General features: G+C 33.8%; 1 protein-coding gene and 1 long non-coding RNA gene across 22 annotated transcripts in view; one reads left to right on the top strand and one right to left on the bottom strand.

Annotated features, from left to right (window-relative positions):
• The window catches only part of ANKRD26 (ankyrin repeat domain containing 26), a 144,689-nt gene that overhangs the window by 114,471 nt on the left and 2,488 nt on the right, over positions 1-27,730 (top strand). For all 21 annotated transcript variants that reach the window (XM_056799617.1, XM_056799618.1, XM_056799606.1 and 18 more), the window contains 7 exons: positions 9,226-9,319; positions 12,474-12,586; positions 15,318-15,447; positions 16,883-17,173; positions 17,785-18,002; positions 19,555-19,783; positions 27,254-27,299. In XM_056799617.1, coding sequence (XP_056655595.1) covers positions 9,226-9,319; positions 12,474-12,586; positions 15,318-15,447; positions 16,883-17,173; positions 17,785-18,002; positions 19,555-19,783; positions 27,254-27,299 — 1,121 coding nt within the window. The remainder of the gene's footprint in view (positions 1-9,225; positions 9,320-12,473; positions 12,587-15,317; positions 15,448-16,882; positions 17,174-17,784; positions 18,003-19,554; positions 19,784-27,253; positions 27,300-27,730) is intronic.
• LOC130454584 (uncharacterized) lies at positions 1,726-7,465 on the bottom strand. Its single transcript, XR_008912279.1, has 2 exons — positions 7,076-7,465; positions 1,726-1,999 (listed from the first exon to the last, which is right to left on the bottom strand). It is a non-coding gene; the product is annotated as an uncharacterized LOC130454584 (long non-coding RNA).

The raw sequence follows: 27,730 nt of genomic DNA, 5'->3' as shown, positions 1-27,730 counted from the left end.
TCTCTTTCCTCAAGGAGAACTTAATATTCTGATGGTGGCTAGGAAGGGATCCTTGATAAATTACAGGAATGGTGAATTGAATGTTAGGAAAGTAGATTGGAATATATACCCAAATAGGTGTTGGGTTTTTGTTGTTGTTGTTTTCAATATATTCAAGTGCTGCACTTTGACCGTAATGGAAATTATCATAGAATTTGAATTGACAAGCCTCATAAAATACTGTGAAATCATCTATTTTTCCATCCTTAAGAACTAAGGTAGAAGCAGGGTAATCAAATGAATTGGGAACCTGACTCTAGTTATGAAAATCTGGGTTCAAATTGCATGTCTGGCACATTTTGGCTGTGAAATCCAGGGAAAGTCACTTTGTTTCCCACACAGTCATCCAAAATTATACACTGCAGAACAGGTACCACTATGTCATGATGGAAGGATATTCCTCATCAGAAGTTCTCTATTCCAATAAAATTTTCATATCTTCCTAAATCCTCCCCTCACCAAAAAAGCCTCTTCAGAAATTTTGGTGAGTTGTGTGTCTCAACAGGTTTTTTCAAGAATTATGTCATATTCAGAATATGTAGTGAGTATAGTGTATGATTACAAATTAAGAAGGTATGTCTGGCTTCTGGATTAAGATGGCTGCTGCTTAGAAGCAGGACTCTTCCTCTCCTAACCACCAACCAATATAAACTACCTCAAAAGGTCAAAAAAAAAAAGTTCAGATGAACAAAGGGACTCCACAGTAGGGCACATCATTGAAGGTATGTGGAATTTGGGCATTCCACGTTAAAAGGGGGTGAAATAGCTCCCACCAAAATGCGAGCTGATCAACCCTCCCCCACCCCATCTACGGAGCCAGAGTCAGAATCAGAGCAAGTGAGGGGCAATCTCTAACTCCTTGGGAGCTAAGAACACCAGGGATTTACTACCTACTAACATTACACAAGGAGCAAATACACAAGCTGTGATGTTGATGTGAGTGGCATTTTCAAAATCAATCCTGATATCCTTAATATTGACCTGAAATTTACAAATTGACTGGGTGGCAGCCATGATTTTCCATTGAGTATTTTGAATGGGACCTGTGTCAATAGCAAGTCTGGGACCTGATACATCAGCCTGTGTAAACCCTTCAATCTTGTGCTGTGTTGTGCATGGAATGTACCATCTCTCGTATCCTCTAGTTCCATTTAAATATATCAATAGATCATAAAATCCATGATGTAATTTAGGTCCCCAATTAAAAACCTCAAAGCCTAATTTACATCTCGACCTTTCTAGGAGTTTGGATAGAACAATCTGTCTGTGATAAATCCCTGTGATTGTCTCTACCTGATTTAAACACAATTTTTTTGTTCTCAGGTCAGTTAGGTTTATGTGGTGGGTGAGATATTCTATCTCCTTTTCCTTTGACACCCATACCTATGCCTATATACTTGTTATCAGTAGCATTTTGTATAATCCAAGCTTGAATTCTATGAGGTAAATAATTTTTTTTGTCAGTACATAATGTAGACATACAAAATGGAGGGTATACAGTAGTGCCTGAATAGTTGTAGCTTGCCCCTTCTGATTCCATGTGAATATCTTTGGCTAAAATCGGATATGGTAGCCATTTGGTGTCATTAACCTACACAAGTGGAGGCTTGTCCATCCAAGTTAACATTCTTAATATTGGGGGTTTAGGTATAATAGACCAATAGATTTCAACATGACAACTGTCCATCAGGGCAATAATAGTGAATATAATTAAAAGAGGTGTAATGTCAATCTTTGGTATGTGTGTAGTCAAAAGTAAGCATCTCGCCAGGTGTGTCTTGAGGGTGGCTGGTGTACAGGTGACCGATGTCATCTGTGTTGTTCGTTTGCTCCTCTTCCTGATCCTGGGCCACATGGTATGTCGTGTTCGGTCCTGGTTGCAAATCTGCTTCGTCTGCTTCTGGATCTGGTCCTCTCAATGGTTTTATTTGCTTGGTGGGAGTCCAGATGTTTCCATTATCTGTAGAAATACAAGCAAACCCTTGAACCAATGTTATCATCCTATTGGGTCCCCTATAGTCTTTATCTCCTGGTAATCTCCAAAACACTCAGTGCTGCTGTACCATGTAATCTTTATCATTACACTCAAAATGCTTTTGCATAGGAGTAGCAGATAGCCCTTCTGGGAGGGAGAATTGATTGATGGTTAGGAGTACCATTTTTAATAATTTGTTAGGATTAATAGGCTTAGGTTTCATGATATTGCCTCCATAAACTGTCTGGTACTCTGCTTTTTGTATTTGGATTTGGGCCGTAAGAGTTCTGTTAGCCCTTTCCATAAGAGCTTGTCCTGTGGAGTTGCCTGGAATGCCCATTTTATGTGATATATTCCATAATTTGCCAAATTCTGCAGATCTTTTGCTGGTATATGCAGTTCCATTATGTTTTAATTTGTTTAGGAATGCCCAAATGTGCAAATGATTCTAAAAGATGTATAATAACATGACATACTTTTTCTCCATTTTGAGCTGTAGTACATATAACATGAGAAAAGGTATCAACAATTACATGTATATATTTTAGTCTGCCAAAAGGAGCATATTGAGTCCCATCCATTTGCCATAGTCGATTGGCTTTTTAAACCTTGTGGATTTACTTCTGCTGGAAGGGGAATGGAGGAGAAAGGTGCACAAGAACTGCATTGCTGAATTGTTTCTTTTGCCTTTTTTTTTGGTTATATCAAATTGAGATTTAAGAGATTTGGCATTTCTAATGTAATAGAGAATTCAAATTAACTTCTTTCTGAAAGGCAGAGGCTACCAATGCATCTACTTTTGAATTTACCTCAGACAGAGGTCTGGGGAGGTTTGTGTGAGAATGAATGTGTGTTATAAAAAATTTGTTTTGCCTTTTCAAGATTATAGTTTGCATAGTACGAAATAAAAGGAATAATTCTTCATCATGGACAGGTTTAATTTTTGCTGTTTCTAAGGAGTTAACTAAATTTACAACATACAATGAATTACAGATGATGTTGCAAGGTTCTTTGATATCCTTAAGTACATTTCTGACTGCTGCCAATTCAACTTATTGTGGGGAACTGTATTGTGTGTGCCATTCAATTATATGGTCTCCTTGATGCAATGCACCAGTGGGTGTGTACCTTGTACTTATGACTGATTCTAATAAAGATAGAGAAGGATCAATTCTCTATAATTTAGCTGCTGACAAAGCTGCTTCCACTCTTTGTAATTCAACCTCAGCTTCGGGTGAAAGTACTTTGGGCAAGGAAAGTGAAGGGTCTCCCCTTAGAGTGGCAAATAAGTTTTCTAATTGCCCTCTTGTAATTGCCTAAGCCAATTTATAGCACCCATTAAGTTTTGAAAACTGTTTAGAGTTTTTAGACAATCCCTGTGAATTTCTATTTTTTGTGATCTTATTTCCTGTTCACAAATAATTATGCCTAGATATTTATAAGGAGGTTTAATTTGAATCTTCTCAGGGAATATTACTAGTTTTTCTTTAGTTAAAGCAGCTTTGGTGTCCCTTAGCATGTCCTGAACTATGTTTTTAGATGGTGCTGCTAGTATTATATCATCTACATATTGGCAGATATATTGCCCTTTATACTTTTCCGTTACTTCTTCTAGTGCTTGGGCAACAAATTTTTGACACAAGGTGGAGCTGTTTTTCATTCCTTGAGTTAGTACTAGCCATTCATACCTTTTAAAAGGTGCTTTAAAATTTATGGATGGAAAAGCAAATCTATGGCAGGCCTGGGGAATAGAGGAATATGGAAAAATAATCTTTTAAATCAATCACTATAAGATTCCAATTCATGGGAATGAAGCAATAGACAAAGGAATGCCTGGTTGATGAATTCCCATGTCAATCATTCGTTCATTTACCTTTCTTAAATCATGAACCAATCTCCATTTACCTGACTTTTTAGGGACTAAGAAAATAGTTGTGTTCCATGCACTATTGGACTCTTTGATGTGCCCTAAGTTTAGTTATTCTTGTATTAATTCATTTAAATATAGGAGTTTTATTCTAGATATGGGCCCTTGATTGACCCACACAGGCTTAGAATTAATCCAAGCTATTGGATCAGCAAATTTAGTTGTGGAGTTCATAACAGATCCAAAAAAATGTATGTGCCAGATTGGATATGGTTAGTGTTATATTCATTTCAGCAATAATTTCTCTGCCCCAAAGAGATTGTGGAATGTCTAGGATATAAAGCGGAAACATTCCCTGGTGTCCATCATCAGACCAAGATAAATCTCTGTATTTTGGGGCACCCCAATACCAATTAACTGCTGCTGAGGTGTAATTGCTGTCCAAGGTGCTGGCCAATCTCTTGTAGAGATTACTGCTATGTCAGCTCCAGAATATAAAATCCTTGTCATAATTTTATTTTCTACATAAAGGGACACAATCTGTCCTTAGTAATTTTTTGTATCCAATATAAATTTGGAATATGTGATTCAGAGTGTTCTGTTTCCTCAGTATCTGTTTCAATTAGAGGAATCTTAGGTAGTAAAAGCAATGTGGCTATCTCCATTCTTTTTTGTGATGTTAAATGATGAGGCAGCTCTTGCTAAGAGCTTTTTCTCCCTTTTGCTGATCAATTATCTGGAGCAGGACTTTCAGTCCTTGTGCAAGTAGATTGTGTTTACCTATTAACAAACCTACGGATTCTTGAGAAACAGTGAAGTCAAAGTTTGTAGGAATAGGGCAGATTCCCATTTGTGCTGTAATCATTAAATCTGAATCTGCCTTGACAGAAAAACTGGTCTGCTTTTGCTGTGGAGAAGAATTTATGGCCACTTCAAAGTTTCTTGGAAGGGTGATCTATTTTTTGTCTCCAATTTGTCCTGGAATGGGTGTAAAGTTTTTGTGATTATGATTATGTGGGACCCTGTTTCTGCATAAAGATTCCCCCAATGATATCCTTTATGACATTTTGGGCAGAAACCAGGAAGGGTTTTTGATTGCAATTTAGGGCAAGACTTTGGAAAATGACCTGTTCGGCCACATAATGAATCAGTTGCCTTAATGGAACCAATGCCCTTTTGGAGGCCAAATTAGAATTTCTGTAGGCAAGATCTTTTAAAAGAATTTCTGCAGCTCCTTCATGAGGAATCTGGCATTTAATGGCAGCGGACAATCTGTCTATAAAATCTGCAAAACTTTCTGAGGGCTTTTGTATAATTTCTGTATATTAATTCATCACCTTTTCTTTTACTGGTAAAGATTGCCATGCCCTTTTTGCCACTAGAGCAATTTGAGCATAAATCTGTTCTGTATATAATATTTGCCTATCAAGAACTGATCATAAGAAATATTTAATCCAACTTGTCTTTTTGCTCTGGCCTGTTCTTGACATAAATCTTGAAATTTTAATTTCCAATTTAAATAGTTACCACTATTAAGTGTAGATTCTGCTAAGACATGCCAATCATTTGGAGTAAGAAACTACTGACTAATATTTCTAATCAGTGCTATAGTGAATGGAGCTGTGTTTCCATTTTGTACTACACTGTACCTAAGAGCTTTAAGGGTTTTGAATTCAAAAATCCTGTGTTGTGCTAGCTGCTCCTTTGAATTATTAGTGTTGTCTCTCTGGCCTACAGGGCATGCTAAGAATTCTGCTCTTTCCTCCAGGAGGGCTCTTTGTATTGCTTTTCTGACAGAGATGATTCTGATAGCTTCTTGGGATAGAGGTGGGTGGGGAGGAGCAGGTTGAATTTGAAAAGAAGAATAATATTGGAGTGGGGATGGGGGAGGAGGAATAAATGCCATCTACAATGGAATAGTATTTGAGTGATTCCATAAGGCTGGATGGGTTAGTAGAAATAAGTTAGGATAAAGCACTGGCCCAGTTGAGGCTTTGTCTGTTGCAGGCACTGTTAGTGGAGCAGGTGGAGTTGAAAAGGAAGGATCTTTTGTAGGACTAAAGGGTGGGGGTGGGGTAGAGGAATGTGCATGTTTAGAGTCTCCTTGTGAGAGCTATGTAGGGTCTGGAGGTGGAAAAGATAAGGAAATGTTTGGTAATACAGGTGGGGAGGAATGAGTTTCAGGTTCAGGAAATTCTAAAGATATTTTAGATTGATCCATGGAATTTTGTAATGGCTCTGCTTCTAATGCCATTTGTACAATATTCCATGTGTTCTATATATCTTGGGATAGTTTTTGTCCCTCTTCCTGACCTTGTTTCATTATCTAACCTATTTGATCCCATTCTTCTTTAGTAACTACCCCTTTTGATTGAAAGTCAGGATAAAATTTTAGGATACTCTTAATGCTTGGAGCTTAGTCTCTGATATTTTAATTCCTAATTTGTGTTAAAGACTTCAATAATCTAATATAACAGGTATGAGAAGATAGTGTTTGACCCATATTCCAGAATGGAACCAGCAATTCACCTCACTGGCCAATGTGCAGGTCTCTATCTCCAACCTTGAACCTAGTACATCTCCTCAGGTGATTTATAATCTGTTGGGCACCATATGTAGGAGGTTCCTGCAGTTCCTACTTAATATCTTCATGGGTGGACACCTGAGAATGGAGACTGAGGGAAAATGGAAAAATGGATGAAGGGGTTTTTTATATATATTTTAGTCTCTAATATATAGAAGTATTATATTTAAAAGAGGTTTGTTAAGGATTATTAGAATTAAGAATACAAAATAGAAAACCACATGCCTAGGGTTAGCCCATTCATACCCCTTTCCCCCCCACACCCCTTAGCTTACCCATTACATCATTGCAATGGAAGAGAGTCCTCATGTGAGGCAGAGAACCAGTTAAATATTCATTGTGATATCGCCCAGGTGGAGACTCAAGTGAAATTATAGAGAATTCTGGGAAATACCAAGGACTTCTGGGGATTCAAGTCTAGGGTTCAAATCTCCATTTTACATTGCCTCCTAAGGACTGAGGAAGACTAGTCTCTCTGCTGCGGCTTGTAAACATACCAACTTTGAAATTTAAAAAATAAAAGGAAAAGAGAACAAAACCAATGATTGCTAGGCACATTGACAAAAAGCCAGTTAATGGGCTGTCCCCTTTGTCATAAGACTATACATACAAATAAATGTTCAATCAACCACATCCAAAGTTCATTCTTGATCTTCTCCTGCAGCTTATGGTCTGTGGAGGCTTCACATGTTCCCAAACTTATATTGAAGAATCCAGGAATGTGGAGTGGGAGGTAGCTAATGAACATGTGACATGACATATGATTTAACATTGGCTCAATTGACAACCACATAGTCATAAAGGAGGAAGTTAGTCATACATGTGGCTTGGTATTATAATAGATACCACTATTAGGGGAATTGTGCTAATAGGGAAGCATTAGAGCCTTAACACCAGGAAATAAGTTAGGGGAAGACTGGATCTTTACCACCTCCCTTTACACTACTTCCTGTTCACTTTTCAGAAACTCAGAAACAGTACACTTAAAGATTTTCCCTAATAACTGAATTCCACAATCAAATCTTTAACTAAGAAGTATTTTATTCTTTTAGGTAGAGGAAGTAAGGAGAGGGGAAGGGGTGAAAGGAAAATAGGTCTCCCTAATCTTATAAGATTATTATGCCTGTTGATTGAAAATTTGAGATATAAATTTGAATTTAAGAAACAAAGTTAATTTCCCTAAAGAAAGATGTTGACAGCAAGAGGCTGACAGGTTTCTTCTGAGTTAAACCCAAAAGTCTTCTCAGCATTCAGTCTCATGAAATAGGCAATGACCAAAGAGAGTTTGTTTCTACCTTCCCTTCAAAACAGTCAGAGAAGTAAGTGAGGTTCAGAACAGCTCAAGCTGCTTAGCTGCTCCCTTCAAGATTCCATGGAACTGTGACTCTATCTCAGTTGATTGGCATTTCCCAAAGTTTCAAGCCTCTTGCTTTTTCTGATGATCTGTCTTGTATTTCCATTTCCTACATTACAGTATGGAATGTGGTTGGAGAAGGTAGGAGCTAGGATCCTGTGGCAACTAAAGTCCTGCTCAGGAGTTCTTTTGTCTGTTGGACTGAAGATTGGGAAATATGGTCATCAAGAAGTGACATAACTATGAGTCTGGTATATGAACATATAAGATACAATATCAATATACCAATAATACTTTCAAGATACAAATATACCTGCTATGCTACACCACATAAGTCATCAGCATTTCTATATATTTCCAACATATCCATTCAGCAGAAGTTAGAAAGTGAAAGTCCATTTAAAATCACCCTAGACAATATAAAATACTTAGGAATCTATCTGTCAAAACAAATACAGGAATTATATGAACACAACTACAAAACACTTTCCATAAAATTAAAACTAGATCTAAATAATTTTTCATGGGCAGGATGAGCTAATATAATAAAAATGAAAATCCTACCCAAACTAATCTACTTATTTACTGCCATACCTATCAAACTACCAAGAAACTTTTTTACCAAATTAGAAAAAACTATAACAAAGTTCATTTGGAAGAACAAAAAGATCAAGGCTATAAAGGGAAATAATGAAAAAAAATTGTGAAGGAAAGTGGCCTAGTAGTATCAGAACTTCAACTGTATTATAAAGCAGTGGTCATCAAAACAATATGGTACTGGCTAAGAAACAGAAGGGAGGATTAGTGGAATAGGCTTGGGGCAAGTGACCTCAGCAAGACTGTCTATGATAAACCCAAAGATTCCAGCTTTTTGAACAAAAATTCACTATTTGACAAAAAATGCTCAGGAAATTGGAAAACAATGTGGGAGAGATTAGGTTTAGATCAACATAAGTTCCTAATAGTTCTACTTTTTTTGTTTTTTGTAACCCACATTCCAAATATTTTCTATAATCTGTCTCTGTGCATTTGCAGACTGTCTGCTCTTCCAGGAACATTCTTTCTCCTCACCTCCATCTCTTGGAACCGCTAGTTCCACTCACAGCTCACACAAATACCACTACCTCTTCCAGGAAACTTTTTTGGATCAATTTTTTTCACTCCTTCTCTCCTAAATTACTTTGCATTTACTTCCCATAAACTTCTCATGCTTACCTATACATGTTGTTTTAATTCTGGTAAAATATAATCACTTTGAGAGTAAGAGATATTTGTATTTTAATATCTATATCTATCCACCAAACCCTGCAAGTAAGTCCATGAACCTTAAGATTTTGTTCAATTAAATTAAATATAAAAAATCCTTAGAAGTGTTAAATTGTTGATAATAGATTTCCTTTTTCTAGGCTGGAAATTGAAAATGCCAGATTAGAAGCTACAGTAAAACAACAAATGAACAAAATTGAACAAATTCAGCAAAACATGTTGGATGCTACTTCAGTAAGTCAGCTCTGAGATTTGGTTTTTCTCATTTTAAAAACATCTTTCCTTTGTTTAAGCAGTAGAACATGGATAAGAATTTTTAATCATTAAAAATCCAGTTAGTAATTTGATATATAACCACATTCATTGATTCAGTATGCTTTTGGTGTTCATCATTCTGTTGTGGAAGAGATTAATTTTTCCACATAAAATTAATAATATGAAATTTAAAAGTTATAAAGAAATTGTAAAAAAGAATGGTAGCATCATAATGAATGAAAGGAGATTCCAATGGTGATCATGGATATGGTTCAGTCATCTTATTGTAAAGTTTTTTGGTAAATTTTGACATTGATGTAGTTGTTTTAATTTAGACTTCTCACCAAAATTAGTTAAAAATTATTAAGAAATAAATTTTATAATTGAATGTATCTTTGAATTAGAATACTGTATGAAATGTAAACACAGCAGGTGTTCATGTGCCTAGGTGGGCAAATCTCAGTATTCAGTATCCACAAATGAGGTTTCGTTAGACCAGATTCCTCTGGCCTCATATTTGTCACTTTGCAGGAAATAAATTTTGCTTTTTGGCATTTTTTTCTCTTCTATCTTTTCCATTCAAGACTTCTTAGGAAACCTATAAATTGAGTTCATTTGCTGACGATTCAAAAGTTACTATCATCAGGCTTTTTTTTGGCTTATAGAACAGACACTTCTAATTAAACATTAGAGTTTATTTTCTATATTCATGAAACAAATTATACTTAAAGAATTTTCCATAAAATTGAGCTATTAAAAATCCAACGAACAACCCTCCCCAAAGCCTGAAATTTAACATCATTAACTGACATTTAATTTGAAATGAAAAAGTGGAGATTACTATATAATTTTATAAGTTCACTATTTTGGATAGCTTGTGAATTACTCAAAATTACAAACATATAACTTTGCTCTTCTGGAAAATCATCTTTTGAATCCTAAAAACACTAATCTCATTATACTATTACCCAACATTAAAAGAACAAGATAGACACAGGTTCAAGATTTTCAGTCCTGGCTCAGCCCTTTGTGATCCCTATGACTTGACAAATGTTTTTTTATATTCAGGCCTCAGTTTCCTCATATGTAAAATTATGGTACTGTACCAGTTTAACACTAGGTTCTCTTTTTGCTTTAATGGTATATGTAATGTTTACTCTAAATGAGTAAACTGCAAATTACTCATTTTCTAATCAAGTCGCCTCTCACAATTCTACCATTAAAAAATATTTAATAAGTGTCTATTATGTCCCTAATCAGTATATCAGCATTAGATAGTGCACTAATCAAGTGGGCAGTGGTACAAAAATTAGAAACTAGCTAGAAATGCATGTTCATTCTGTGCTACAGACAAAAGTACCAGAGAATATAGTGAAGGAAGAGATGCTGATGTGAAATACCAAGAAAAGCTTTATAGAAGAGGGAGAACTTTGAGCTTCAGGAAGGGATCAATAGTGAGAGGATCAGAGAACAATAGAACCCAGGAAAACAGGATGAGCAAAAACGCAAGAAGTAGAAGTAAAGGTTGGAAAAATAGAATGAGGTTAGATTTTTAAAGGGAATAAAGGTCAGCAGATGAGTTTAGTCTTGATTTGCTAGACCACTGCAATCTCGTTGTAGCTCAAGTAGCATAATAATATCATGTAAATAATGTTTTATGAATATCAACTTAGCAGCATCTTGTAGTAAGGTTTGGTGTAGAAGTAAAAGAAGAACACAAAGACGCAGTAGAAGGTTCTTGAATTAAACCATATACTGGTTACTTAATATTTCTGGGCCTGTTTCCTCATCTGTAAAGTGAGAAGGTTGAATTAAGGTCTTCCTCTTTCAATTTATGACCCTGGGTTAAGGGGTAGCAACCCTGAGATATAAGAGGAAAGAGAAACACTGGGAAGGAATAATTTATAGGGATAATTAACAAATCAGATAAAGGAAATGATCTTCTATTTGGGGGAGAAGTCAAGGTCTAAGATAAAAGATCTTTAGGTCTGAGGATAGAATTTTTCCTCTTGAGAATGCAGTTTCAGTAGACTTTAGGGAAGTAATCCAGATTTCATGGAACTAAATAGAGGCTCATGTTATATGCATAGAGAACCAGCCTCAGAGTAGGAAAACATGGGTTCAAATTGCAAGTCTGACATAGATGGCTTTGTGTTCCTGGTTGAGCCTTGTAACCTTACTGTGCCCTATCTAAGTCATTCTATAAAATTCTCAAAGAGTTTCATATTCTAGTTGCAAGATTGGAGCAGGGCCTATTTGCATTAGTAGATGGAATTTTTTAAAAGAGTTCTCTATGCCAATTAACTTACAGGTTCAGACTAAATAAATAAAGAAGCCAACAGTTATACATAAATAGATGAATGAAATCAGAATGCAAGATAAGGAAATGGTAGCTGTGGGATAGTCATTCATGGGAGAAATTTGGAAGTAAATAATAGAAATAGGATTGAATCCAGAAGGGGCAGTAGAATTCAGCAGTAGGAGAATTCCTTATTCCTTTTTAATATGCGGAAGACAATAGGAGACTGAAAGCTTTGAGGGGAAGTTGAAAAGGACAAGCCATTTAACTGTTCATAATCTAGTGCAATAGATACCATTGTAGGACAAAAAGAAAATAAGAATTTTGCAGAGGTTTCAAACACAAATTTGGATAACAGTTTTATAACCCAACATAAGAAAATGTATATAGACATTTCAACACAGGAATGCCTCAAGTGTGGGCCAGGTGTGCTAATACCTATGAAATGCTAACAAAGGAAATGGGAATTGGCCATATGGAAAGGGCATAGGCCAGTGTTCCTCCAAGATATGTTGGTGAAACTGCCCCCATTCTATGCTTATCTATTCATTTAACCTTTTTTTTTTTTTAGTTTATGAAGACATTGGTTTAAGTAATACTTACGATGAAATCAAGTGAGAACTTTCATTTACACAAATTTAAAAAATAGTTTATAGTCAAGAAGAAAGCTATATCATTTTAAGTAAGATCAGTATTTTTTTCAAATCTCCATATTTGTCTTGATATAATATAAGCTATACTCAATGAACTGATATTTACAATTGGATTTGGAGTTAATGAAAAATATCCAATTCAGTTATTATAATATTCTGCTTTTTAAATTTTTTTTCAAAGCTTGATAATGAAAGGGAAAAATTAAAGAAACTCATTGAGTTAAAGCAATCTCTGGAAAGTCGTCTAGATCAAGAAATAAAGAGAAATGGTGAATTGCAGAAAGACATCAGTGGGTAAGACTACTTTTTCCAGACTGTTTCAACTAAGGTTAAGAAAGATATAACTTTATTTTGTTAAATCCTAAGTACAAATTCATTTTATACACTAATGTAATGGGCCTGGAAAATGCGCATTTGTGGGTTCACGGGGAAAACTGCAGTGGGTGTTCTGGAAGAGCCCGGAGCTCACTGCTGCAGTGTGATCAACTGGGAGTTGGGTTTCAGTTCTCTCTGTTCTGCAGAAATAGCCTAGCTGAAACTCAGAGTGAGAAGGGTGGCAGGCTGTGAGCTTAAAGAGACACTGACATAGAAAGCAGAACTGAGAGCAGAGAGAGATAGAGAGGCAGGCAGAGTCTGTCAGGCACAATGGAGTCAAGGATTATGGGAATGTAAGGGGCCTGTAAGGGCAATCAGAGATTCCATTTTATTAAGGATATAGGTGCAATATTTATATAGTTCCTACACTCTAAGAGCAAAAGAATATGATATATCAAGAAGAAGATAACATGTCTGAAACATACTTTCTTAAGTGCCAATTAGAGCACACAGGTGTCAGCTGCATAAAGGAGTACAAATAATTCATCAATAATAATTTTCAAAGCTTCTTTTGGTCTTTTATCACTGATATAAACATTTATTTAGAAGTACAAGGTACCAGGATATAGCTGATATGTAGAATGCCATTTTGTCCCTAAGATAGATCCCCAGGTTTTTGATTAGGTGGTCAGGATTTTTTGAGCTAATTAAGAAAGTCAGATGTTCTTAGACATTGACTTATAGACATGTAAGGTCAAGACCGTACCTTGCCAGCATCTGAGGCAGATCTGCAAATGAGTCTTTTCTGGCTGCTTTTGCCTCAGTGGTAGAGTATTCTTATGGACTTGTCACACTAATACTTAGATAATTGCAGTATACGTAATTCCAAATGAACCATTTGTTCATTTTCATTTTCACTAAATTAATGCTGAAAGTAAAAGCTTTCTGAATTGCAGTTTTGAAATTAGAATAAAATGCAATATAATACCAATACCTTAAAGTATATTTTCCAGAATTCTACTCTACTGCCTACGACAGTGGTATCTTATCAAATATGCTATTTCTACATATATGTTGTTTCCTTAAAGTCTAATGTTCTCATTACAATTTATTTCCTTCATTCTTCATTTATTTATTGCTTTACCATTCAGTCAAAAATTATGTATTAAACATGTGTTGTCTATAAACCACTATGCCAGTTCCTGGAGCTTCAGAGGTAAATATGTACAGTCCCTCCTTTGAAGGTGATTAGCATCTAGTAGAAGAGATAATACAGGACCCCAATACAATAACTGTTGTACAGATAAGAATATGGAAAGTGCTTAGAAATGGTCCAGAGAAAACATGATCAGAGACTCAAGGAAGTAAATAACTTCTGACTTTGTGGAATTAAGAAGATTTCATTAAGAATATGGCATTTGTGCTGCACACTTGAAAATTCCTTGGCTTCTCATTTAAGACCCTCCACTATATGGCAGCACCCTGCCTTTCCACACTAAAATCACATTATTCCCTCTTATGCAACCTAAGCTCCAATTAAACTAGACTATTCTCTTTCCTTCAAAACATGCCCTATACTTTGCCATCTCTGCCCTGTGCCTGTGACATTCCGCTGTGCCCTCTTCTCTCCTCCTCACTGAAATCCTCAGGGGAGACTCATCTCTCTGGTTGAGAATGCAGGACCTTCACCATCAGATTTCATATCAAACTTAATGCTCTTCAGTTTGTTGTATATCCATGACTGAAAAATTACAAAAAACAATAATAAATGTCTTATATTCTGACTGTATGAGAACGAGAACCACATGGCCTGTCTAAATTTTTTGTTCTTTCCCAGCCCTTATGGGTAAGCACTTAATCCTTTTTCATTTTGAATCAAATTCAAGTTGATGAATTTGAATTGATTATGGCAAGAGACCACCAGCTTGAGGTATCAAATTCTCTGATCACAGGTAGAGGCAGTCAGTTAAATGGCAAAGAAGTGCCTCCAGGACATCTTGCATTTCCCAAGACTGTAAGTCAGCTGTGTTATGGTTTAAAGAGATTTTTGTGGGTTTATATTGAACTGCTTTTTAGAGCATGAGCTCTTTGGGGGAGGGGGGTGATTAATACCCCATTGCAACCAATCAATTTGTAGGGTATATTTTGAGATTCATTTTATCTTCCAAGTCAGGGACTTGCCTATATTTATACCCACTAAACAAACCTTTTAAATGTAACTTTGTATTCTAATAATAGCAAATGATATCATTTATGATTTGCAGGGCCAAGGGTATTTGAATACTTCACCACCTAATTTACACAGATCTATGGTTAAAATAACAAAGGCACAGAAAACATCACCATAAATCTTTTTAAAAATCAGTTTACATATCATTTGAAATTTGGTCATATACTGGAAGCCACCCCTATTTCTGAAAATGTAACTCTGAAGCCAGAGGTCATCTGGAGAATATTCTACAATGAAGTGATATTAATGAAGAACTGCGATGAGAATATACATATTTTAAAATAGAGATGAAATAATTAGTGAGACTGCTGTTTCTTTAACTTATTTTTGCAAAATATTGTCAGATTTGAATTATATGGCCTCTTTATGAATTTTCTTCTCTGTGATAGAAAATAATTTAAGATAATGGGTCCAAAATCATAATATATTTTTAAATATGGAACTATGAGCTTGATTTAATAATTCTGTTCATTCTCACAGATTTAAGAGATTATTGAAAGCCACAAAAAAGAAACTAAAGGATTATGAAAAAGGAAATCTTGATTACCAAGGAAGAATGAAGCATGCATGTTCTGAAGAGGATGGACAAATTAATAGGTTAAAAAATAAGGTAATCCCAATCAATCCTGGAAAATGTAAAATTCGTTATTTTCATATTCCTTTTGAAATGATTTTATATGTGTCAGTAGATCAGGAAACACAAAGATCCATGGAAAGATATAAAGACACTCTACCTGGAAGGCAACGATTTCTTTTGTTTTTTCAAACCCAAACATTCTGGCTATTTTTTTTTAAGATCTTACCTTCTGTCTTAGAATTGATAGTCAGTACTGATTCCAAGGCAGAAGAGTGGTAATGGCTAAGCAATTGGGTTTAAGTGACTCGCCCGAGACCACACAGGTAGGAAGTATATAAGACTAAATTTGACTCCCAACTCCAGGGCTGTGGTTTTGTCTATTTAAGACCTAGTCACACAGTTCTAATATACTGCTCTCAGGGACTTATTATATATCTTTTTCCTTTGGAACTCAGGAGCTTCACACTTTTTAAATTTATCAGTTCAGTCAGTCATTTAATCCCTGGGGCTAAAGAAAAATGGGTAGAAGTCCTGTTAAGCTTGTTGGTTTATTTTGTGGAAGCACATGGGGTAGAAAAAGAGAGGACCCTTACACAATAGAACTTCTGAATTTAGTATTTTCTTGGTAAAGGTGGTATATGTGCTGTGTGGAATCATCAGAGTTTGATAGTTTTAAAAGACTTTTATTTTCTCTGGCTCTGTAATTGAGCATCTCACCATGTGACATTCAAATTAATATAAAATAGATTTGTTTTCTCAGGCAAGTCTATTATCAGAGAATCAGTGCTCTCAGTTGAATGGCAAAAAAGGAATTTCATTTATTTCCCAATCCCTTTAAGATCTCTTGCGGGAGCAACTAGATGGCTCAGTGGATAGAGGTCCAGGCCTGGAAACTGGAGATCTTAGGTTCATATCTGCCCTCAGATCTTAGATGTGTGATGCTGGTCAAATCACTTGACCTCAGTTGCCTAACCTTTACTGCTCTTCTTTCTTGGAAGAAGTCCTTCATATTGATCCTAAGATAGAAGACTGGGTTTAATAAAAAGAGAGATCTCTTGTTGCTTTAAGCCTAGCATAACCAAAAAGAGTTGACTGGCTTCTATCTATCCATCTACTGTGACTTTTAATGGTATTTGCTCACTGTATGAAAAATTAGGAAGGAAAAGACATTAAAAATTAGACAGCTGAAGACAATAAAGGATCAAATACTGAATTTGGGTTATACAGACTATATGAACTATAGTAGCATTTCATGTCATCTGCTTCCAGTCTTAATAATATTTTAAACTTTTAAATATGCCTCAATATTCATTTTAGGAAACATTTTATAGCTGTAATGTAGGTATAATGATAAATTTCATTACAACTAAATTAAAAATAATTTAATCGTAACAGTTTTAAATTAGCATTAAGTTGAAGGACCTTTATTTTACTTGTGCAATTACTAAGCTAATGTTTCTACTTACAGATTGATGAGCTTACACAACAATTGGAAGATGCATCTTCAAAATGTATACATTTGGAATCTATGAATCGAGGTCTTCAGGAAGAGTTATTTTCTTTGAAAACTGTTCAAAAGAAATGTGACAGGCTGGAAAAGAATAAAAAACAATTGGAAGAAGAAATAGCTAATCTTAAGCACCATTTAGAAATTTATACACTAGAACGTAGTCAAGTAGAACAATATAAACGTGAGATTGAAGAACGAGCAAGACAAGAGATTGTAGAAAAACTGAAAGAAGTCAACCTATTCTTACAGGTTACCTTATAACTATTATCCTTTTAAAATATTTCTATGTAAATGTGTGTTTAGGATTTCTTTCCCCAGTTCTAAATCCAGAATTAAAAAAAAAATTTCTCCTTCTGCCTTTTCTATGAGTCTCCATGAGTTAGGTATTACTATCATTACAAAAATAGCCTTTGAAATCATAGGTGAAAATGACCATATATACTGAGAACTTAAATAATAATAGGCATAATTAGAAAATACTTTCAAGGGTGAGCTTTTTTCAATTCAAAAATATTTTAGTTGTAATAAAATGTATTAGAAGATTCTGGGGTTAGAGTGTTTTAAAGAATTATGCCAATTGTTTTTATAAGAATCTGATATTAGCGGTAGAATAAAAACTATTGAACTTAACATCAATAGAAATAGAGTTGGGTTTTTTTTTAAGTTCAAGATTAATTCAGATGACCTTGATAATGAATACTTTCAATGTTAGAATCTTATTTTAGAGATTCAAAATTGCTCTCTGAAACATTGGCTGAAATTAAAATGAAACCAAAATAGTATGGTAACAAACATCTTATAATTTTCAAGATAGAGTTGGGCATATTTTTGTTAAAGTCTTTGTTTTCCATTTGTTTCAGACACAAGCAGCATCCCAAGAGAACTTAGAACAATTAAGAGAAAATAACAATGCTTCAATAAGAAACCAAATGGAACATAGAATTAGAGATCTAGAATCTGAACTCTCCAAACTGAAAAATTCACAACAAGATTCTACTAAGGCAGAACTAGAGATCTACAGACAACTCTATTCTGAAGAATTAAAAACAAGAAAATCATTGTCAAACAAATTAGAAAGGTAAGTCTAAAGATAGACATTAAGAAAATAGTAAAACTAATTAGATTGCTTAAGTTTTCCATTTTGAATTTAAGAACGGATAAATATATTATTAAATTGGGAAATGGGAGCTAACCGTAGAGATAATACGTGTATAAAATATTGGTAAACCAAATGTTTTTTTAAGATGTTAATTAAGTGTAAGGAAGACAATGTGTTATATTAGAAAGAACCCCAGCTGTGTGACCCTGGACAAGTCACTTAACCCCCATTGCCTAGCCCTTACCATGCTTCTGCCTTGGAGCCAATACACAGTATTGACTCCAAGACAGAAGGTAAGGGTTTAAAAAAAAAAGAAAGAACCCTGACTTTGGAGTTCAGAGTACCTGGTTTTATTAAGTCTGGCCTCTGATACTATTCTATGTAATAACTTAATCTTCTTGGGTCTCAGTTTCTTCATCAGTAAAATGAGGATGTTAGATAATATGACTTCTGAGGTCCCTTTTAGCACTCGATCTGTGATCCTGTGAAACATTTACTTTTAAGTGTGCCTTATTTATATGCCATATTATTTCTTTTTACTATCTGGTACAGATTAGTTCTTGCAGGTTGAAATTAGATTGCTTGAAAATTATTATAACCATTTTGAAATGATTGTATCATTTCCCCAAATGGCAATACTAAAATGTTTAATTGTTTCTGAAAATGTTATAACAGGATCATAATAATATATGACACATTGTAAATAATCTTTTCCTAAGGGTGACAGCCTAGACGGTAGGACCTGGGGCCATCCTTGTGAAGTGGAGCAAATTATACTGTGTTCCTCATTGTCCCACTCCCTTCCACTTTATATTTGTTGAAAACTCATTGAGAAAACTATTGGAAGGAAGGAAAGAAAATATTACAGAACGGAAGGGTTTAAGAGTCTTAGATAGCCAAAAGATGCTATCTGTTTAAAACAAAGAGCCGGAACAGTCTTCCTTGGTATATATCTTGGAGACAATGGTGGAAAGTGTTATGGCTAAGTATAGACTGGCTATACATTTGAGAACCTCAGAACTTCTTTTAGCCTCAGTTGAGTTCCCCTCCTTGAACCCCTAGAGACTTCATCACTGCATCATTTGGCTTCCATGTAGGCCTAGGGAGAAGGACTGCAAAACACTGCCTAGGATAATCATTGAGATTTTATGTCCTTAAAAACAACTCTAGCATTTCCAATATGAATTTATTTAAATACAAGTGTTTTTAATGGTTTTCTTAAAGATCAGATTAGTAAGGAACCCCAGATTTGCAAGTATCTTTTGTGGTTTATTTTGTTTTGTTTTTAATTTTCCCAGGACATTCTGAAAGCTTTTTCATTCCCTCAATTTCTTTATATATTTTTGTCAGGAAAGGAGCATACTGGAAGTAACTCAATGTATGCAAAACCTTTACTCACCTACATAGTTCAATTGTTTTCTCAGTTAAAATACTATTCTGGGAAAAGTCATAATTATGATAGCATTAATAAAAAATATACCAACTATTTGTGAAAAGTGCTAATCATATATGTGCTTTGAAATATTCACAGAACTAATGAGAGACTAGCCGAGGTCAGTGCCGAACTCCTAAATGAAAAACAAAGAAGTAAAACTTTAATCACTAGTTTTACTGCAAGTCCAGTTCTGGAGCCACCTCATATTGGGAATCTTAATAATAGTTTAGTCCTCAATAGAGGACTCATTCCAAGAGGAAATATAGTATATTCTACTGGAAACACAGTATCTTCAAGAAACAGAGCAGAGGCCTACTTTACAAAGGTGAGTCATTTAGAATTTTTTTTCTTCCTTTCTGTTATAAATATAAAGTATTCATTTTTTAAACAATTACCTTCCATCTTAGAATCAATACTACATATTGGTTCCATGGCAGAAGATTGGTAAGGACTTGTCACTGGGGGTTAAGTGACTTGCCCAGGGTCACACAGCTAGGAAGTGTCTGAAGCCAGATTTGAACATAGGACCTCCCAGCTTTAGGCCTGACACTCAATACATTGATCCATCCAGCTGTCCCTCAAATTATTCATTTTGGTGAATTAAATATTTAAAAATGTATCTTATTGCTTTTCGTAATCTATTAAAATATAGGTAATCATTTTACCTATTGATAATTAAAAATACTAGATAATAAGTTGTTTTTGAGATTCATAACTCTCATACATACCAGTCTGTTAAACTCTAAGTCACACTTGGTTTTACACAATTTATGCAAATCTGACAAGTGGCATTCATTTAAAGATTCTTTAAATTGAATGCTGTTTTCTCACTACCCAACACTTAGAGGTTTTATTTTCTTTGATTTACTTTCCCATGGTGATGTCATCTAAAACACTTTTAAAACACTCTTTCTGTGGCTCTTCTCATTTTCTTTTCTCAGAATTTCTTAAAAAAAATTGTATAAACACAAAAAAACACATGTAAACAACTTTTTTAAGAGTATACTGGAAAAATAATTTTCAAAGCAATTTTATGTAATATAAGTAATTATTCCCTAATTATTTTTAGTTCAGATTTGTATAAAGGTTTTCTTAAACTTAGGTATGTATCTTTAAGAGTTATTGTATATCTATGACATCTTTCTCCCACTTTATAGAACATGACCATTTTCTATGGACATCCCAGAAATAATATAATAAATGTAATTGAGTTAACATTGAGTTCAGCAAATATTTAGATTTTTTTTAACGACTTTGTTAAGGGCCCTCAAAAATCTAATTTATCAGTCAGTTAATAAAGATGAAAGGATTAAGCTTCATGGATCTAGTTGATATCATTATGATAAAGAAAGATGAGTATTAATAAATATGCCTTTCCGCTGAAGCTTTTAATTAAAATATTCATAGAAAAACAGATTATTTTGCAATTTTGAAAAAAGTATTCTATGTAAAAGGAAAAATTATTGATCTTTCATAAAATCTTAAATTCAGTGGAAAAGACCAATTGGTGAATAAAAATAAGTCATGGGTTTCAGTTTTGATTTTTGTTTACTTCATATAGATTTAGCTTTAGAGATCTTAAAAAATATGTTTCTCATTTGCTTGGTTTCATCCCCTGTCTAATATTTCTGGGACCACTAAAGAACTAACTTAGCACGACATTAAAGAAAAGAGAAGCCAGCCTTTTAGAGCCACAACAACTATAGCAATAATAATGAGTATTTTACTTAAAAAGTACAAAATTGTCAACTTTTTTTCTTTTGCAACTTTTAGATTTTTGAAGAAGTTATTTTTAAAAAGGAAACAGAAAAATTCTAAAATTAAGATAATGACACTTTTGCGGAATCATAAGCATTATTACTTTAAAATATATGTATATATAGAAATAAAAATTACTCACATTTGTATAATGTTTTCCTTTTCATAACATATTGTGCTCAACAATTCTACAAGATAGGAAATAGTCATCCCTCCTTTATAGATAAGGGTAAATTGTTTTTAAGCTACTTTCTTTGAGGCAGAACTGAGGTTGACCTCTATGTCTTCTAATAGTAGGCTCAGTGTTTCCACAGTACCTAAGAGGATTTTGTTTCTACCCCATCACCCTCGGTAAGGTATCTTTGACATTTGGCAAAAGTATAAAAATGTTCATTTGAGGAGGACACTAACAGGAGAATTGATTGCTGTTGACACTGTGTAAACTATCCCAAATGCCAATATTATAGGATGTAGAAGTATAGGATCTAGTTGAACCCTCTTTCTTTATAAATGGAGAGTTCAAAAGACATAGAGAGTTGATATGACTTGCTCAGGATTACTCAAATAGTCAGCTGTAAAGTCTGGATTCAGAAGCATGTGTTCTCAGACCATGTCTGACATCTTCTCCTCTTTTGCTATGTTGTCATATGGTACCACAGAACAATTAAACTCTGACCAGGTTTTAAGGGGTTCCTTCAAAATTCTAAAAACTAAATAAAGCTTACCTTCATACAATAAATAAAATCATCATGTCATATTAAATCAAATGGCTCAGTTTTAAAATAATGAGATTTTACATTTAGACTTTTCTTTCCATGAACTTCTAAAATGATATTCACAAATATTTTTTCTGACTTTAAGAGAATCTATCCCATAATAAAACCCGCACTTCATATATTGTCCAATTGTTAACCAGATTGGGTAGTGCTTCTTTTTCTTAATATTCATGGTCCCTGACTTAATCTTCTAATAACAGTGCCTATAAACTACTATAAACACTGCCTTATGTCTTTAAATTGCCAAGTTTAATTCTAAAATATTTTAACTTGAGATTATATTACAAAAATTAATTGTAATTGTATTACAAATAATTCTATAATTACATTGCTTTATAACTCAACCATACTGTTTTACAAAGCTACTCCAATTAAATATTAGATTTATATTTGTTATAAGGGATTTTTATTACAAAGAATCAGTTTCCAAGAGGAATATAGAAAATATCATTATGGAGAATTTGTTTTAAACCTAAATAACTCTTTTGTTTTTAAAATGTCTTTTAAGATTTTTCTAGCCTTTTTTTTTAAGACTGTCTTAACTACAGAGTCTTGATTTACAATGACTGGGACTGGCTTTGTTGTATCATGATAATTTTTTAATGAAAATATTGTTCATATTTTGCAGTGCTTTCATAAATGTAATTTTGCCCAAAGCATTTCATTTGTATATTTATGAATAACTAAAGATCTTTTATCTTTCCTATAATAAAATGCTTACTTGATTTCAGAACAGTAATTTTCAACATGAAACTTATTAAAATAAATCTTATCATACTTCAACTTCATGAGGCCTTTTGGGGGACATTTGGGCAACATTTAACCATACAGACTATATTCATTTAAGGCAAGTATTAAGAAAGTTTAGGCTACCCACCAAAGACCATTTGCTATTAAGCAAAATCTTTGCTTATGGACTAGAATAAGTAAATTCCCTCTATGCCTTCATTCAAGTCTTCATAATGTTACTGTTTTTCTACTTCATTTTTCTTGTTTAGATACAGGCAATATATTCATTTTTCCCTTTGGGAATCAGCTTACCTTCCTGACTTTTCCTTTTTTTTTCTTCTGCTGTATCTTTTGTTATAAGATCTATAAACGTGTGGCTTTGTTCTTATCTCTTCAGCTCCTTGATCAACAATCTATTTCTCCTTTCTCTTCTCTGCAACCAGATCTTTGAAAAGGTGTGTAGTCAACATTGCTTACCATTCATATTGGCTTTCTATTTGTGGCTTGGACCACTGTGGTCTAAAATATGATTTTTTAAAAAATTATCATTCTATATTAATGCATTTAAAAGAAAACTATTAGTATATTAAACTAAATAAGTGAATGACATGATTAGAGTAGATCACACTTCATTTTATTATTTGCATATATCACCTGCATCTTTTCAGCATTTGGTATTTCAGTGCATTCTGAGTACATGGCATCTTATCATACTACAATCTTAAGAAATATAAAAATTTAATTAAAACATTGTTCTATATGACATGCTGATATTTCAGACAGTTGTCTCAAAAAGATGATGAAACATTATTTCCAACATGGAATATCAAATCCTACAATTCATTTTTAATGTTAAGCAGAGTATCTCAAGAATCCGTATTCTTAAAAGTAAATTGTGCCATGGTCAAATCACTTAAACCCAGTTACCTAGCCCTTACCATTCTTCTGCCTTTGAACCAGTACTTAGTATTGATTTTAAGACAATTTCTGCACTTCTTTGTATTGCTTAAGGCACCAAACCCAATGTTTTCTACATAGAAGATACCCAGTTGAAATTTTATAGTCCAATGAGATAATTGAATGAATGAAAGTGCATTTTTGTATTAAATATTACATTCTGTGTGCATCATTTGTTTTTAAAATGTATATGCATATATTTTATTTTTTGTCTGACCCAATTTCATTAGTGTAGGGAGTTCCCTGTTAGGAACTTCCTTTACCAATACAAATCAGCAGCTGCTTTGAAACCTACTGTTTTAAGGAGTTGACCATGGAAAAGAAGGTTTTGTGTGACTTGCTCAGAGATACCCAACCAGTCTCAGTCATACAGGTTTTGACCTCTTCCCAAGTCTTGGGTTCTGTCTATTCACTAAGCTGCATTGCATTTTAAATCTAAATTCTCTCTGAAATTTAAAAATACTTAGACTGCAACTTACTTATAACCCATGTTTTATATTTTTAAGTTGATATCTCTTTTTATTTTTGCTGCCTCTTTATATTTTGGCTATTGAATTTTTAAAAACAAATTAAACTTAAAGTTCTTAATAGTCATTATTCTTAATGTCCTAGTTATAAATTAGTTATAGAAGCTATAGTTTTAAAAACCAGTGACAGTATTTTCAAAGAATTAAATGCAATAAGGAAAACCTAATATAAAGACTAATAATCCAATGGGTACTTTTCTTCCCTTCCACCAAATTGCCAACTGATGAGGTTTTTTTTTAAATGGCTAAACAAAAAGAAAAGCCTTTTAATGATTTCAACAAAGTTAGGAGTACTTTTGTTTCAGTGCCATTAACTTCATTTTTTGCCATGCCTCGCTCTTTTTCACAGCCATCATGATTGACCTGAACCTAATGTTACCATTGACATATTTAAGATACTAGGACAATTTAATTTTCCTTTATAATTTCTTGAACTATTATGCCTATGATATTTTATTTTTTATCATGGCTTTCAGGTAATGTAATAATTCTTCAATTATCTCTTTAAGATCTATTTTCTTGGTCCATTGTTCTTCCAGTGAGATATTTCATATTTTGTGTTTTTATCATTCTTTTGACTTTGTTTTATTTTTTTCTTGAAGTTCCACAGAATCATTAACTTCTGCTTGTCCAATTCTGATTTTTAAGGAATTATTTTCTTTAATGAGCTTTTGTACCTCTTTTTTTTTATTTGTCCACTTCCACTTTTTATTAAAGAGTTCTTCAGTGAATGTTTGTGCCTCTTTTGCCACTAGGGCTCAGGTAGAGGGCTTTTCTTTTTTGGAACCAGAAATCAGGAGAGGATTGGTCACAGTTGATTCTCTTAGACAGCAAAATAAAGACCTGAAACTGTGCAGATGACCAGGAATTTTTTCCACTCAGAAGCTGTGAACATTAGCTGCTGAGTAGATAAGTACAACCTTTGATTGTATTTGCCCATATAATTTATGATCATTAGGACTACTTAGTCTAAGTGACTCCATATTGGAATCTTATCATTATACTTATATGAAACAAGTAAAAATTACAATTATTACAAGTTTCTTTAGTGAAGTCTTTTTTCTAATTATGCCAACATTAAGTCTAGAATTATAAATATAGAATACATATAATTTATACATAATTCAGTGGGGAAAAGAGTATGTTATTGTTAGTTTTGAAAGCAGGAAGACTTGAGTTCAAATATCACTATCCACATACACATATACATGCATTCAGACATACTTAAGTGCATACATATGTAGGTATATACACATATATGAGAGAGAGAGAGAGACAAAGAAAAAGAGAGAGAGGAGAGATCTATAACATAAAGAAAAAGCCTTATCCACCTGAGTTAAATGTCAGACTTTTGTTCTAACTTTGAAGATCTTCCCCCAGAGATGTGAATGTGTCTGGTGACACCATATTTGGGTTATTGCTCATAATCTGAAAAGGAATGCCTTTTTCTTGGCTACTCAGTGTTCTATTGATCCCACACTGACTATTGGTTGAGACCTGACTGGTGGGGATCTGAGTCATGCCCCTGAATTTGGCCTTTAAAAGGTAGCAGAGACATTGGGAGTTCCCAGAAAGGTGTCAGAGGGCACCTAAAGCAAATGTTATACCCCAGGAAAGAAAATATGACCAAAATGCTCAACATAGTTTAGTGGATGAGTTCACACCATGTATATGTGATATCTTCAATTCCAGAACAAAATCCTTATCTTTCAACATTTTTGCGTTAAATAGGCTCCTTCTGATCACATTAGATATATCAAAAGAGCTTTTTGTACGTTTCTAAACAGTAGATTTGTCTTACTTTAATATATCAACTTTTTTTTACTTGTAATAGTATATATTAGTGTACCATTTAAAATATTTGCCTTAAAAAATGTGTCCATCCTCAAGTTTGTTCATTACCTAAGAACTGTCATTCAAGTAATGAAGCCATCAAGAAATATTATTTAAGAAAGATCTTATGTAGAACCCTGGTAAATAGATCCAACTCTTCTCTCTTACCTCCAAGTTTACTGCTAGGACAAAAGAAGTTTCCAATATCATTATTATGAACTCAACAGGTATTTGAGCAATACTTTTTGTTAAGTCCTCTTTTTGTACATTTATTGTTACGAATATGATGGGAAATAATATTGTGTCTAAATTTAAATAGGAATATCTTATATAAGGATACATACTGCATTTCAGTGATGCTTTCTTCACATGCTTAAATATATATGCTGTGACATTTACCTCTTCTATACTGCCCTATTTCATCTGTCTTCAGCAAAGGCAACTATGCAACTTTTATCATTATAAAGAATACTATCCCATTTCTCTTCCCATTTATTTGAAATTATTATATGAATTGAAAGAATAGCACCTATCTCTTTCTTTCCTTTTTCTTTCTGATTTATAGCAATGAGCAGAATTTCTTCTGATTTTGTTACTAAAATCATCATAAACCCAAAGCTTGGATTTAAAAAATCAAATGAAATCAGAATTCCTTTTTTGGATTAAAGAATATGTCAATTATAATAGAAAATGTAGGAACTATTTTCATTTCACATTTACTGACAAATCTTAGAATTTTTGTATTATATTTAGTCATTCCCAGGCATTCTGTTTTCCATTTTGCTCACTCTTAGTATTCATTTTGTGTTTAGAGTGTCTATAGCTTAATTAAAGTATTAATATTTGAACTTAATTGTTTTAAAGTAACTTAATTGTTTTAAAGTATAGGATGTGAAGTTGATTTTATTTTCAAAGGAAAAATGTGTCGGCAAAAATGGAAATAAAAAGGGTAAAATTTTACTTGTAGGAAAAGAAAAATGTTGGAAGCCTAAGACATGACTATGTGTTTCTATGTATATAATTGTGATAAAATATTGAATTTGTTAATAAAAGTATTACTTTACTAGGTCAATATATGACCAGTAGTCAAACTAATCTAGTATCTATCATTGATCTGCACTTTTTTAAAGATTTTTTCAGCATTATGTATTATCTCAAATTACTTATTCGTCATTTATTTCATTATTCTGAATAATATTTTTGTGTTCTTTTCAGATGCAACAGGAATTGGAAAAAAATATAGCTAGGGAACTTAATGAAGGTATGACCAAATTGTATAAATTAAATGTTATAATTTGATGCTATAACTCATTCATTAAATATACTGAAAAACTCCCACAAGGGTGCTAGATCAGCACCACTTCCCTCCTCTTCATCATTCCAAAGTAACCATGGTTGCTTCTATGGCAGTGAAGTTCTAGATCCAGTATTTTCTTTCTAATAATTAAGAAAAATAGAACAATCCCAGGGATCAACTATCTATTCTCTTAAGAGAAGCCTGGCCAGTTCCAGAGAGGCCAGTAAGTTGGTCAGTAGGTAATGAAGCCTTTGGCCACAACATCCCCTGAAACAGAAGTAAAACTGGCCCTCTGTCCTGTGTAGCCTGTGTGGAGATCCTGCTGGTGTTCAGGTAGGAAGCTAAGCAATCACTTGTTGGGGATGCAGTCCAGAAGATTCCAGTTCAAGAACTGT

This window comes from Monodelphis domestica, chromosome 5, assembly GCF_027887165.1.
Source record: "Monodelphis domestica isolate mMonDom1 chromosome 5, mMonDom1.pri, whole genome shotgun sequence".
NCBI classification, from domain to species: domain Eukaryota; kingdom Metazoa; phylum Chordata; class Mammalia; order Didelphimorphia; family Didelphidae; genus Monodelphis; species Monodelphis domestica.
Note: the sequence above shows the minus strand (reverse complement) of the source record. Positions and strands in the feature narration are given on the sequence as shown.